The sequence below is a fragment of the Oncorhynchus gorbuscha genome, linkage group LG13 (genome assembly GCF_021184085.1).
Source record: "Oncorhynchus gorbuscha isolate QuinsamMale2020 ecotype Even-year linkage group LG13, OgorEven_v1.0, whole genome shotgun sequence".
Taxonomy (NCBI): Eukaryota; Metazoa; Chordata; class Actinopteri; order Salmoniformes; family Salmonidae; genus Oncorhynchus; species Oncorhynchus gorbuscha.
In genome coordinates, this window is record NC_060185.1 from 69,216,754 (window position 1) to 69,232,574 (window position 15,821).

The 15,821-nt window shown below is 40.9% G+C and overlaps 1 protein-coding gene and 1 long non-coding RNA gene across 2 annotated transcripts; both read right to left on the reverse strand.

Annotated features, from left to right (window-relative positions):
- Positions 1–1,994: 1,994 nt before the first annotated feature.
- Positions 1,995–6,612, reverse strand: ran (RAN, member RAS oncogene family). The gene is made up of 7 exons (XM_046295543.1): positions 6,538–6,612; positions 5,580–5,646; positions 5,366–5,450; positions 4,812–4,937; positions 2,883–3,070; positions 2,537–2,707; positions 1,995–2,371 (listed from the first exon to the last, which is right to left on the reverse strand). The coding sequence occupies exons 2-7, from the start codon at positions 5,610–5,612 to the stop codon at positions 2,327–2,329; spliced, it is 648 nt and encodes a 215-aa protein (XP_046151499.1). The 5' UTR covers positions 5,613–5,646; positions 6,538–6,612; the 3' UTR covers positions 1,995–2,326.
- A 1,682-nt stretch (positions 6,613–8,294) lies between these two features.
- Positions 8,295–11,301, reverse strand: LOC123994258. The gene is made up of 5 exons (XR_006831607.1): positions 11,124–11,301; positions 10,432–10,487; positions 10,078–10,147; positions 8,968–9,138; positions 8,295–8,541 (listed from the first exon to the last, which is right to left on the reverse strand). It is a non-coding gene; the product is annotated as an uncharacterized LOC123994258 (long non-coding RNA).
- Positions 11,302–15,821: the final 4,520 nt, after the last annotated feature.

The following is a 15,821-nucleotide window of genomic DNA, read 5'->3' on the forward strand; positions in this document are numbered from 1 at the left end:
GTTCTTAACTTGTCTAATTAAATAAAGTTTAAATTTAAAAAGCAGCTCTGCTGGACCTTCCTGCAGTCAGCATGCCAATTTCACATTCCCTAAAAACTTGATTAATACCCAATAATAGGTTGAGACTGGGATGTCACCAAAGCTGTGTTGTACAGGGCCAAAGACCCCTCAGCCACCAATACTCCTTAGCCGGCTCACAAGAATGGAATGTTCTACCGTATCAAAAGCTTCGGCCAAGTCAAAAATTGCAGCACAACACTGCTTAGAATCAAGGGCGATGGTGACGTCATTGAGCACCTTTAAGGTTGCAGTGACACATCCATAACCTGAGCGGAAACCAGATACCATACCCGAGAGAATACTATAGGCATCAAGAAAGTCAGTCAGATAATTATTGACAAGTTTTCCAACACTTTTGATAAACAGGGCAAAATAGAAATAGGCCTATAACAGTTAGGATCAGCTTGATCTTCCCCTTTAAAATAAAGGACGCACCGAGGCTGCCTTCCAAGCAATGGGAACCTCCCCAGAGAGGAGACAGGCTTGGCAATGAGGGACAGCAACCTTAAAGAGTAAAGGATCTTTTTTGGTGTCAAGTTTGAGCTCCTTTAGCACCTTGGACTCAGTGACCACCTGCAGGGAGAACCTTTGTAGAGGGGTAGGGGGGAGAGGGAGGAGCATCGGGGATAGTCATATTAGAAGACTTGGGAGATGAGGAAATACTGGATGGGCAAGGAGGCATGGCAGTCAAATAGGAATCCTGACTTTATGAAGTGGTGATTAGAGCTCAGCCATGTGCTCCTTTTCAGTAACAACCACAACAACATTGAGACATAGGCAGCTTTGAGGGTTTATTGTCATGGTGGCAGCATCATGTTGTGGGGATTTCTTTTCAGCGGCAGACTGGGAGACTAGTCAGGATCAAGAGAAAGATGAACAGAGCAAAGTAGAAAGATCCTTGATGAAAACCTGCTCCAGAGTCGTCAGGACCTCAGACTGGGGCGAAAGTTCACCTTTCAACAGGACAACGATCCTAAACACACAGCCAAGACAACGCAGGAGTGGCATTGGAACAAGTGTTCTTGAGTGGCCCAGCCAGAGCCCGGACTTGAAGCCAATCGAACATCTCTGGAGACCTAAAAATAGCTGTGCAGCGACACTCCCCATCCAACCTGACAGAGCTTGAGGACCTGAAGAGAATGGGATCAACTCCCCAAATTGCGCCAAGCTTGTAGCGTCATACCCAAGACCTGAGGATGTTTTAGCTGCTTCAACAAATTACTGAGTAAAGGGTCTGAATAGTAAAATGTGATACACATTTAACATTTCTAAAAACCAGTTTTTGTTCTGTCATTATGGGGTATTGTCTAGATTGAGTGGAAAACTTTTCATTTTAGAATTAGGCTTTAACAAAATTCTAAGTCAATGGGTCTGAACACTTTCAGAATGCACTGTATTAATTAGGTATGTCGTAGTTGCAATGCATCTTGGAAAGACGGCGCCTAATGAATACAAGCACTTTAAAAAAAAATTGCAATTATGACAACTGGTTATTTGGATGACAATGACCAGTTACCCATAATTCCATATAATCTTCACAGCCCCAGTTTAGGCTCCGTTTACACTTCTTCCAATTATGTGGGGAGGTCAAAAAGTATATATCAATTTTAAAATGTTGATTACTAGTCCTTGCTATTATCATTCACCGGATGATTAAGACAAGACCAGGGAAATAAACATTTTTCCAACATGAGGGGGTCCCCGTGAAAGAAAAGGATTTAGACCGGTCTTGCATCAAATTGCTTAATTCTCCAGTCTAATTGGTAAGTCATTTATGAAGGAACCTGCAGTAATTTACTCACTGACTTTAAAATGGAATTGACCCCAACCCTGGCCTCTTATCAGCTACTTAAGATTTGCGCCTACTGTGCCTAACGTCTACCCCCTAGCCACACGTTAAAACATTTAGCAAAACAATGAATCAGAACTGCATGTTATATTGAGAATGTTTTTATTCAAAGTTTATCCCCCCCCAAGTGCTTCCGGTCAGTCGGCCTTAGCCCAGTGTGTGTGCCGGGGAAGGGCAGAGGGTGGTGCTTGATGATGGTGAGTAACATTGCCATGCCAACACTAGGGCGGTGTGTCTTACAGTGAAACTAGAGAACCACACGACTTCACCATGTTTGTATTTCTTTCCGTTTTAAAACACAAGCAAAACAAAAAAATAGAGTTCAAAAATAAATCTGCAACGGGATTTTACAGTAAAGGGGCCAAACTCAGACAACTTCCTGCCACGCGGGGGTAGGGGGGGGTCATAGGTAACAGGTTAAAGGTCATCATCTTCATCTGGGAGCGCTGTTTCTGATGCAACCTGGAGGGCGGAGAAAGTGAATAACTTATGACGATACACCATTTACAATCAGCAACATAACAAAAGACATTGACAGCAAATCTGATCCAATTTCACCTGATAACATTTTAGTTTGGTCTCTATGCAGTCCATATACCCGTGCTGGGCCACTATGGTTCTACTCACTTTGAGGTCATGCTCGTACTGCGCGGCGAGGGAGGGGTCCATGAGGATCTCTGGGGGGGCGAGGGCGGGCATGGCCACAAACTCCAGGTTGGGGTCTCCAATCAGCTTCCGTGCTAGCCACAGGAAGGGCTTCTCAAAGTTGTAATTACTCTTAGCAGAGATGTCATAGTACTGAGAGAGAAGGGGTGAGAGAATGAGAAGAGAGGATTATCATCACCTTGCTGTGGTGCACACAGTCACAAATGTTGCTTGTTGACCCATTATTTCCATCAGGGCCAGTCTTTCAGTTTGCACAGAAACACACTGCATAAGAACAGTCTACTGTAATAAAGTGTGTAATAATTACCTGGAGGTTCTTCTTGCGATGGAATACGATGCTCTTGGCTTTGACTTTACGGTCTTTGATGTCCACCTTGTTGCCGCAGAGGACTATGGGAATGTTCTCACAGACACGCACCAGGTCACGATGCCAGTTGGGTACGTTCTTGTAGGTGACTCGAGACGTGACGTCAAACATGATGATCGCACACTGGGCTGGAGAGTGGAAAGTGAGAGTACAAAGAAGGAGTGGAGAGAAAAGCGGATGGAGTGAAGAGTCAAGAAAGCGAGAGAAGGATGTAGAGAGGGAGAGTCACAACACGAATCTTCAACACAGCATCGTTAGAGGGGGAAGTGGTTACTAGAGATCAACCGATTAATCGGAATGGCCAATTAATTAGGGCCGATGTCAAGTCCTCAAATCGGTAATCAGCATTTTTGGACGCCGATTATATTGCAGTCCACGAGGAGACTGCGTGGCAGGCTGACCACCTGTTACGCAAGTGCAGGCAGCGAGGAGCCATGGTAAGTTGCTTGCTAAAAACAATCAAACTACACATGTTGGTGATATTACTTGTTTAACTAGCTTGTCCTGCGTTGCATATAATCAATGCGGTGCCTGAAATTGTGTCACTTCTCTTCTCTTGTGTTCAGTCTAAGCAGTCAGGGTGGGGTATATGCAGCAGTTTGTGTCGCCTGGCTCGTTGTGAACTGTGTGAAGACCATTTCTTCCTAACAAAGACTAATTAATTTGCCAGAATTTTACATAATTGTAACAGATGTGAAATGGCTAGCTAGTTAGCGGTGGTGCGCGCTAATCGCATTTCATTCTGTGAAATCACTCGCTTTGAGACCTTGGTTCCCCTTGCTCTGCAAGGGCCGCAGCTTTTGTGGAGCGATGGGTAACAACGCTTCGAGGGTGACTTGATGTGTGCAGAGGGTCCCTGGTTCGCGCCCGGGTATGGGCGAGGGTACGGATTAAAGTTATACTGTTACATAATTATGACATAACACTGAAAGATGTGCAATGTAACAGAAATATTTAGACTTTGGGTTGCCACCCGTTAGATAAAATATGGAACGGCTCCGTATTTCACCAAAAGAATAAACTTTTATTATACATTTCCGGGTTTGACCATATTAATGACTTACGGCTTGTATTTCTGTGTTTATTATAACTAAGTCTGATTTGATATTTGATAGAGCAGTCTGAGCGGTGGTAGGCAGCAGCAGGATCGTTAGCATTCATTCTATCAGCACTTTCCTGCGTTTGCCAGCAGCTCTTCGCAATGCTTGAAGCACAGCTCTGCTTATGACTTCAAGTCCATTAACTCCCAAGATCAGGCTGGCAATACTTAAGTGCCTATAAGAACATCCAATAGTCTATGAAATACAAGTGGTAGAGAGAAATAGTCCAATAACTACAACCTAAAACTTCTTAACTGGGAACATTGAAGACTTATATTGCAAGGAACATAAACTTTAGCTTTTTTACATGGCATATATTGCACTTTTATACTTTCTTCTCCAACACTGTTTTTGCAGTATTTTAACCAAATTGAACACGTTCTATTATTTGAGACTAAATTGATTTTATTTAAGTATGTTTGTAATTGATTGTATTCATTATTGTTGTAACTATCATTACACACAAAAAATAATAATAAATAATATTTAAAAAGACTGATTAGTCGGTATATGCTTTTTTAAATTATTCCTCCAATAATCGGTATCGAAAAATCATATTCGGTCGACCTCTAGTGGTTACCCATTATGAACTATTGTCATTCATTAGTTCCTGGTTGTAAGAACTGGCCAGTGACCTTCCATACAAAGCTCTGTATCCGAGTATTTTTTGTTGAGCAGGGAGTTATTTTTAGTAACTAGAGTTAAGAGTTCTTCCTCCTGGTCATGAAAAACTCTAGGATAAGCTAATAAGTACTGTTTTATACCATACCTTGGATGTAGTAGCCGTCTCTGAGCCCTCCAAATTTCTCCTGCCCAGCTGTGTCCCACACGTTGTATTTGATGGCCCCTCTGTTAGTGTGGAAGACCAGCGGGTGCACCTCCACTCCCAGAGTGGCTAGAAGGAAGGAAAGGGGAGAATAGAGGGGAACCCCAAATTGAGAAGACAGGAGAGATAGCAAGGAATAAGGGAGAGAAAGGTGGGGCGCAAAGGAGAAATGGTTAGAGGAGAAAGACAGTTTAGTAAAACTGGCGAGATTAGAAGATGCTAGAATGGTGGCTGTTTGTTTCATTCAGTGTCACACCCTTGCTGCACATTGCCATCTGGTGCCTCCATGTATCCTCTCATATTGGAGGCCTCTGCATTCTGACAGTTGAATCTGCCAACACGGCCCCCTCCCAATGACAAATTCTGATTAAGCATTCTACTATTACAGGCTGTGTGCAGAGGCCTAACACCCATTTATCATCCCATGTGGCTGTGTTCTCGCTTTAAAAACAGTTTGTTGTTGTTTAAGTAATTACATGCAGATGGGAGTGACTTACCAACATATTTCTTCTCAAACTCTCCCGTCAAATGTCTTTTGACGAAAGTAGTCTTTCCCGTTCCTCCATCGCCAACCAACACAAGCTGAGAGGGGAAGAGGGATAGAAGTTGAAACATAGGTGAAAACAGCAGCTAACTACTCATGACCAAACATATAATCAAATTTCACGCTCTAAACCCGTTGACGTCTGAGATTTAAGTAATAGCCCTCACCTTGAACTGGACCTGTGGCTCGCCTTCTGCCATTGTTAATAAATGTGTCGTGGATGTTGATGTTCTCCTAAAAACAGGACAAGGCGCCGGAATGGTTACGTTAACCCGTGAAGATGGGTCAACTGGTTCGCTAACTATTTTCTGATGATGGGATCGCTAAACTACAACAACCTAACTTTCTACATATCGAGACAACAGCACGCGCCCAGGAACTAGCTGTTAGCTAACCAACAAGTAACCTCGCTAGCTAACGCTTGTTTTTGGGCGGTTTTAATTCTATCAACTTCTTCCAAATATATTGCATATTTTCAGACATCTGACAACACGATATTTAAACGTGTAAAGAATCAGAAGTATTACAACCCAATTGCAGGAATATATACTTTCTAAATAAAATAGTTTTATTTGTACCTAGCACAGCATGCATCCTCAACGCAGAGAATGGCTAGCTAACAGTTAGCATTTGAAGAGTACGCCATTGATTCAGCAGGCTGAGGCTGCCGCACTTTTCTAGTTTCGACTGGAACAATGTCTGTGCAGCGCTAAAATCTGTCCCCCGTTTAGCTAAAAGACTAACGGCAGTTTGTCTAACAAACTCCTTCTCAAAGCAAACAACTAAACAAATGTTATTTGGATTGACAATAACAATAGTTCGTTTCAATTGCAGAAACAAATTAAGGAAAGTCTCGCAATCCAGTTAGCTAGCATTTCGCCAACAGAACCACTTATCACAAAGCTAACGTTCGCTACTAACATGGTAGCTAACGTTCGCTAGCATGGGCTTGGAAACCAATAAAATTGTCTAATAACTTCGCATATTATTAACATAACTAGGAAACTGAGTGTATAAGTGCACAAACAACGTACTTTAGTGTCTCCGATTAAACCAATTTTTATTCACAATGATTAACATTTGAATGTAGACAAGCATCACATCAGGAAAAATGTTCAGACTCACCAGCGTTGAAACGAAGAGAAAAAGAGTAAATGGCTGCGTTCGCGGGAGATTCAGCGTGGAATTGAGTCAGTTTCCGCCCATGTCATGTGACCAATGCCAGCAATACAATGCTTTTTGTTACAACTCCCGATGATATCATACAGGTACAGATGTAGGATCTTAATTTGAGCCAGTATGCTAGAACAGAAAAATAATCTTGCAGCAACAGGAAATGCATATTGGTATGTCGATTATAATTAATGGATATTTTTGTAGGGGTTGATACATTTTTCATTAGTGCAAATCAAGCTACAGTATCTACAGTGCCAAGATATCACTTTTAAACTTCTTCCAAAAGTGGATGAAAAGATACACAAAAATAAGCCGTCAAAAACATTTATTTTCTTCATACAAATACATAACCTAGAATTTCATCTACAGTTATAATACTTTAAAGTTTTTGTTAATGACAAAATGTGCATGAGGTATACACGGTCATCAAATAATGATTAATGTACAATTTGTGTGTGCACTTTCACGCTTGTGTTTTTTTCCCCCTCTGACAATAGGCCTACTGGCTCTCCATGTTAAAAGTATGATCTAAGGCTTTGTTTGTGTAATATTCATTGACATTAGATTGTCTTAGTGTTTACGGTATGCATAGTATATGTAGTTAGGTTGGTTTGCCAGTACGATGGTCTATCTATAGAGGTAGTCTGCCTGTATGTTGGCAGCAATCTCCAACTTCCACTGATCTCCATTGTTCAGTAGCTTCTCTTTGTTGTACAGCAACTCCTCATAGGTGTCTGTGGCAAACTCAAAGTTTGGACCCTGAGGGACATGAAAGAGAGAAATAAGTCCAAAAACCCTTAGCCCTAGAATAATCCAGAAGTTCTGCAATAGGCTGCTGAATTTTCTGTTCTAGAATTTGACAAACTGAGAGAGTGATATTTCCCTCAGATTACAGAGACCCATAAAGAATTTGAAAACAAATCCAATTTCGATAAACTCCCATATCTATTAGGTGAAATACCACAGTGTGCCATCACAGCAGCAATATGTGTGACCTGTTACCACAAGGGCAACCAGTGAAGAATAAACCCCATTGTAAATACAACCCATATTTATGTTTGTTTATTCTTCTTTTTGCAATTTAACTGTATGTACATCATTACAACACAGTACATAGCCATAATATGACATTTGAAAAGTCTCTAGTCCTTTGAGACTTTTCTGAGTGTAATGTTTACTGTACAATTTTATTATTTATTTAACTTTTGCTTATGATCTATTTCACTTGCTTTGGCAATGTAAACATGCTTCCCATGCCAATAAAGTCCATTGAATTGAAAAAAAGAAAGTAAGATGGGTTGTCAGCTGTTTACCTCCACAATAGCATCAACACAAAATAAACATGACAAATTACTACTTTGTAATATATAACTGCAAACAGCATCAATCATTGTAAATATATATAAATAAACCCACCTGCTCCGACAACCTGCCTGGACTGTGCAGACTTGAGGGGCAGCAGTCACAACTCGATCACACAGACATTGTTTTACGCTAAATATCATCTTTATGTAATACACTAGCCACTTTAACTATGCCACTTTGTTTACATACTCATCTCATATGTATATACTGTACTCAATACCATCTACTGTATCTTGCCTATGCCGCCCTGTACCATCACTCACTCATATATCTTTATGTACATATTCTTATCCCCTTACACTTGTGTCTATAAGGTAGTAGTTTTGGAATTGTTAGCTAGATTACTTGTTGGTTATTACTGCATTGTCGGAACTAGAAGCACAAGCATTTCGCTACACTCGCATTAACATCTGCTAACCATGTGTATGTGACAAATACAATTTGATTTGATTTGAACAGGACAGGCCTCCTGGCAGAAGCCACAGTAGATGCACTTGGTCATGTCGATGTCGTAGCGAGTGGTCCTCCTGCTGCGGTCTGCATGGTCCTGCTGCAGTCTGCATGTGTCTCAGCCTCAATGGTAATGGCCTGTGGCAGACACAAGGGGCAGCAGAGAGAGGACTTAATGAACAGGAGGAGGGAATGTAAACTCTATGGGGCTCTATTGAGCTGTGCAGGAGGGTAGGAAATTACCTGGGGGGGTACTTACCTGGGCTTTATAGGAGTTACCTGGTTGGGGTAGCATTCCATAGTAAAGTATATGAAGTTATCTATACCCTGAGTAATGTTGTGGACTGCAGGTACATACAATCAAGTATTACTGATATCAAATCAAATTTGATTTGTCACATACACATGGTTAGCAGATGTTAATGCGAGTGTAGCGAAATGCTTGTAGTGTAGCGAAATGCTTATATAGGCCTATATACAGTAGTTTGTAGTACCAGTGTGTATAGTGACCAGGGCATTGAAGGCAGTATGTGTATAGGGTACAGTAGGTGTGTATATGGTCACCTGGGCATGGCAGACAGCCTCACACAGCTTGCAGGCGATACAACGCTACTCTTCGTTGGGGTACCGGCACAGAGCATGTTCACCACGGAAACAAGGAGACATGACCCTTCTCAAACGGGTAGTTGATGGTAGCGGGCTCGCGGAAAAGGTAACTCATAGTCATCCCCAAACCTGGAGGAGTGTGGCAAGACAGGTAAATGAATGTAATAGGATTTATTAAACAAGAGACAAAATTGACAAATGCTACAGCACAACAGCAGAGTCATGTCTTAAGTGTAAAACAAATTAATGCCTTCTGGGAGTGCTTTGAAGTCCAAAAGTTATGGGCAGAGTTAGAAAGCTGGCTGTCAGTTTTACAATGTAAATGTACTTTTAAATCGGTCTAATGGCATACTTCAAGACACGGCAAGGGTGCAGTGAGATACTCAATGGGATGGACAATATTATTTCCCTCACTTATATTGAAGAAGCTATTACTTAAATAATTATACTCCACCGTTAAGAGAATGGAAGAAGCAAATGCTTTATTATTTAAATATTGAAAAACATCTGGCTACAGACAGAAACAACATAACACAATTTTAAGTCATATGGGGCAGTCTTACAAGTATTTGAAACAACATTGGGGATGGATATGGTGGGAACATGTGGGTGTGAGCATGTGTGATGTCATTAATGTTCGTGGAAATGTATGTAAACGTTAAGTTGTATATCGTTTTTGTCTGTGTATGATTTTGTTGTAAAAAACTAATGTCACAAAACTTAAAATACAAAAAAATAATTTTATATAGGCCTATGGTGTGGGTGTGCTCGGTCCACGGGGGGGGGGAGAGGAAGAGAGAGAGAGAGAGAGAGAGAGAAATATAGACACAGCAACAGAGAGAGAGAGAGAGAGAGAGAGAGAGAGAGAGAGAGAGAGAGAGAGAGAGGCAGATGATGTGAAAGGGAAGGGGGATGCCTAGTCAGTTGCACGACTGAATGAATTCAACCGAAATGTGTCTTCCACATTTAACCCAACTCGTCGGAATCAGAGTTGCGGGGGGCTGCCTTAAATCAGAAGCACAATCAATTGTGTTATTGCTCTTAAAAATCAACATTTGTGTTACTTACTGTACATCTCTCTCCCTTACACTGAGGCTGAAGTGTCAAACCAAGGCAGGGCTGTTGACTCCAAAGGCACCTAACAAAGAAACAGAGAGGACAGTGACACAGGTATCCATCACCCCCAAATGAAGGCAGACTGTCATAAAGATGCAATGCAAGTACACAATTCACTAACAATGGAAGCTTCAGGGCAATTAGATCTAGGTGTCTCGTGTTACTGGCCTGGAGCAGTTAAGCAAACACAATACAGTAGATGTCACAGAAAGAAGAAACTGGAGAGGGAGAGAGAGTGAAAGAGAGAGAGAAAGTGCATTTGTTGAAAAATAAATGAGTCAAATAGACTAAATATTGTATTCTGACCGCAAATGTCCAGCAGCAGGAAAACCCCCTTCCATGTGACCTCCAGTGAGCACATCCTAAACACAGACGCTATTTGTGAGTGTGTAAAGCAGTGAACAGACTGCCAGGCAGCTGATTTACCCTGCACTTTCCTAATCTCCCGTCCCCAATCTGTCCCATACATCCTACTGAATTTACAAATAAATGGCATAAAATTGTAGCCGCACGAACATTCAGGCCTGCAGCATAGGTTACTACTGTAGCATTAAATATGGTTAATGTCACTGGTAAACAAAGTTGAAAGAAAAAGCGTGCGGATCCTCGTAAATCACGCACAGTGGATATAACATTAACTGGCTATGAATGGATGAATAAACCTTAAGGAAAAACGGTTATAGAAGAAAAAAAACGTTGAATAATAAGGCACGGTTGTCTATATGAGCGGTCTGTAGCCTATGACGGGGGAAGCGGGTCAGGTCATTAAACATGACATGCTGTGCACTTGAATATCGCTGTTCAAACCGGACAGATAACTTCCCAAGTATCCGACAGGCGGCGCTCAGTATATCCTTATATTTTCTGAGCAATGATAGTTAATATCAGGAAATGCAGGAATACAGATTAAAAAACGAAATAAACATGACAAATTACTACTTTGTAATATATAACTGCAAGCAGCATTAATCATTGTAAATATATAAAAATAAACCCACCTGCTCCGACAACCTGCCTGGACTGTGCAGACTCGAGGGGCAGCAGTCACAACTCGATCACACAGACATTGTTTTACGCGAAATATTATGCAGCATCATATGGTTCTGTATGCAACAAAAGTTCAACATTCACCTTCAAGCTGTCTACTTATACAGTTTGACGGATACGTTCGATAAATCCAACATATCCACTACAACTGCCTCTGCAACGCAATGCTGCAAGGCAAACGCAGCTTTTTTACATTTACATTTAAGTCATTTAGCAGACGCTCTTATCCAGAGCGACTTACAAATTGGTGTATTCACCTTATGACATCCAGTGGAACAGTCACTTTACAATAGTGCATCTAAAATTTAAGGGGGGGGGTGAGAGGGATTACTTATCCTATCCTAGGTATTGCTTAAATATATATAGTGCATATATATAGTGCACTACTTTAGACCAGGGCCCTATTCCCTATATATAGTGCACTACTATAGCCCAGGGCCCTATTCCCTATATAATAGCTTTTCATTGGAAATGAATGTAATGCTGGTGTATCAAAATGAAATGACCCTGTCGGTGTGGTATATGCATCAAACTGTATGCGTAGACGGCTTGACATAAAGGGTAGCAAAAGGTGAATGTTGAACTTTTGTTGCACACACAGTACCAGTCAAAAGTTTGGACACACCTACTAATTCAAGGGTTTTTCTTTATTTTTACTATTTTCTACATTGTAGAATAATAGTGAAGACATAAAAACAATTAAATACACATTGGCAACCCATCATTCAGGGCAATTAGGGCAGAGCATTTATTTTTGCACGTTATTCTGGCATTAATATGTGTCGCATATATCAGTTTGCAAACTATGTAGAAAAAAAGTATATAATTGAATTAATAAAGCCGCATACGAACATGGTCTCTTTTTCGTTTTCTTGAGTAAGTCAGCTCCAAAATGCAGGTGTTTCAGCCTAGCTCAGTGCTTTCTGTGGTGGTGGGGCGAGCCAGCAGAAAATAGAAGCATTGCTCCTGATTGGCTCAGCGTTCTGTCACTCATGGGGACACTACCTAACAGGCCAAGTCTAAGTGCTGAGTAAGAGCAGACATCCGAAAATATCAGCCCTTTGAATCCTGCCATAGAGTTATATTATAAGTGCCCTTCCAAAATAAGGCTCAATGTCATTGGCCACAGATAAAATGACATCAAATCACGTTATATGTACAGTAGCTTTGATTGGACCGATCATGTCAACATCTTACATTCAAAATCTTAGCTAGCATTCATCATCATGAATCAAGTCTACGGTCTATTGGCAAATTCTTTGTTATATGAAGATAAATAACGAAGAGAATTTATAGATAACACATATCCTATGTCTTTTGTGAGTAAAATCCTTTTTCCAAAATTGATTTAGGTACATTTTTGTGAAGACCCTGCTGGACAGAAAGAGAAGGAGGAATCGGAACACGCTGCATTCAAATTCATGTCTTAGTTATTCCATTGTACTGGATCTAATACATATTATCATTTTATTTTACAAATATTTCCTAACACTTCGGATCCTATTCTTGGACAGTTAGAAGACACAATGCATCAATGCAACAACAAAAAATGTATTACTGTCCATGAGTAACCTCAACCTTGTGAGGAGAGAGACAGATAGGAGAGAGACAGATAATATCTCCTTTCGTCGTTAATATCAACCATAAAGGAAAAGGGCAAAGTACGAGAGTCATGTTATTAATTGTCCAAAGCAGGGATGGAGAGTGAGCTCGTGAGGTAGGCTGCAGTGGGGTTGCTGGTCAATACATATACTGAACATGTAACCACAGTAATGGTGGCCAATAAATCAATGAATAAAAATTGAATATTGACAAATTAAACATAAATTGTAGACCATGAACTGAACATATGGCTGTCCAACACAACTACATAAAAATAAATAATTTACATTTACTTTGAATTAAATGTCATTACATACCAGACATATTTAGTATATCCTCAGCCATTTCTTTTCGCAGTTGCTCCATGTGTTTTTGATTGTTCCATATCAATTTGGGAAGGGATGTTGGGGAATTTCTGTGCAACTTCCTTGGCCAAATAAAAAATAGAGTTTTGACTTCATTGTCACATAACAGCTAACCATTCATTATTGAAAATATAACTATCAAACCTGCATTACAAAGACCCCACAGCTGAAGGGGTCCTGCTGCATGGTGAGTTATTTCCCCTCCTTTCCACTTTATGTCCGCCCAGTCGTCTTTTCCATGGCAGGATCTTCTCATTTCGATGTATTCTCTTTTTTTTATGTAAACATAATGGAATTCTGATTAGTTATAGGCAAATGAATACACAAGCCAAATTTGTATGCCGTTTCCTTATCACTACAACCTAGTAGTAATTTATTAGTAGAGGTAATTTCCTTTATGCCCCAACCACACAGCCTAAATTATAGGCACTGAACCATTTACAGGACATTAATAAAAGTAGCATATAGGATCCAACCCTATTACAGAGTGAATAAATGTAGAGCGTTTGTAGACCTTAAGAAAAAACTATGAAGTGACCGTTTCATCAGTACCTGCTTAAAGAAAGTCATATCACAAAGATGACAGGTGACAGTGCTCACCAATTCTATGACAATAGAGAATGAATTGTAAGCACCAAAGTGTGTTTGTCAAAATAATATCTGAAAATGTCAGTTGTTGGACATATTACTTCTATTTGCAATAACAATTTAAGATATATGCAGTGGAGGAATATTCCATGTACCAACACTACATGTCGGACGGACATAAGACATTCCCATTTTTTATTTCACCTTTATTGAACCAGGTAAGCCAGTTGAGACCAAGCTCTCATTTACAACTGTGACCTGGCCAAGATAAAGCATAGCAATGTGACACAAACAACAACACAGAGTTACATATGGAATAAACAAACGTACAGTCAATAACACAATACAAAAGTCTATATACAGTGTGTGCAAATGAAGTAACACGGGGGCTGCGAGAGTGCGCCATCGTGCACCATAGTGCATACATTTATTTTGTCCACCTACACCAAACACGATCACGACACGCAGGTTAAAATATCAAAACAAACTCTGAACCAATGACATTAATTTGGGGACTGGTCGAAAAGCATTAAACGTGTATGGCAATTTAGCTAGTTAGCTTGCAGTTGCTAGCTATTTTGTCCTGGGATATAAACATTGAGTTGTTTTTTTACCTGAACTGCACAAGGTCCTCTACTCCGACAAAATTAATCTACACATAAAATGGCCAACCGAATTGTTTCTAGTCATCTCTCCTCCTTCCAGGCTTTTTCATCGTTGAATTTATATGGTGATCGGCATCTAAACTTTCATTGTATTACCACGACTACCGGCAAAACAGTTGGTCTTTCAATCACCCACGTGGGTATAACCAATGAGGAGATGGCACATGGGTACCTGCTTCTATAAACCAACGAGGACATGGGAGAAGCAGGACTTTCAGCGCGATCTGCGTCAGAAATAGGAAGAAGTTCTATTTTAGCCCTTGGCATCTCAGACGCTCGTTGGCGAGAGGGAGCAGTGTGGGGTGCAATAATTGAATAACATGGATTTCTAAATGTATTTTGCGACGCTTGCGCACGCGACGTTTCCGGTCTGGTCAGCATGTAAGATTAGGGAGGTAAGGCAATAAATAGGCTGTAGTGGCGAAATAATTACAATTTCGCAAATAAACACTGGAGTGAGATTTGCAGAAGATGAATGTGCAAGTAGAGATACTATGATGCAAAGGAGAAAAAAAATATATAAATAACAATATGGGGATGAGGTAGTTGGATCGGCTATTTACAGATGGGCTACGTACAGGTGCAATGATCTGTAAGCTGCTCTGATAGCTGATGCTTAAAGAAAGTGAGGGAGATCTCCAGTTTCAGTGATTTTTGCTATTCGTTCCAGTCATTGGCAGCAGAGAACTGTAAGGAAAGGCGGCCAAAGGAGGAATTGGCTTTGGGGGTGACCAGTGAAATATACCTGCTGGAACGCGTTCTACGGGTGGGTGATAGACTGCATACAATTTGCTGAGTAGAGTGTTGGAGGCTATTTTGTAAATGATATGGCCAAAGTCAAGAATTGGTAAGATAGTCAGTTTTACGAGGGTATGTTTGGCAGCATGAGTGAAGGATACTTTGTTGCGAAATAGGAAGCCGATTCTAGATTTCATTTTGGATTGGAGATGCCTCATATGAGTCTAGAAGGAGAGTTTACAGTCTAGCCAGACACCTAGGTATTTGTAGTTGTCCACATATTCTAAGTCAGAACCGTCCAGAGTAGTGATGCTCGGCGGATGAGCAGATGCGGGCAGTGATCGGTTGAAGAACAGGCATTTAGTTTTACTTGCATTTAAGAGCAGTTGGAGGCCACGGAAGGAGAGTTGTAATGGCATTGAAGCTCATCTGGGGGTTAGTTAACAAAGTGTCCAAAGAAGGGCCAGACGTATACAGAATGGTGTCGTCTGCGTAGAGGTGGATCAGAGAATCACCAGCCGCAAGAGCGACATCATTGATGTATACAGAGAAAAGAGTCGGCCCGAGAATTGAACCCTGTGGCACCCCCATAGAGACTGGCAGAGGTCCGGACAACAGGCCCTCCCATTTGACACACTGAACTCTATCTGAGAATTGCATAGCGGGGAGGGTACGGTGGGATTCGAAATGG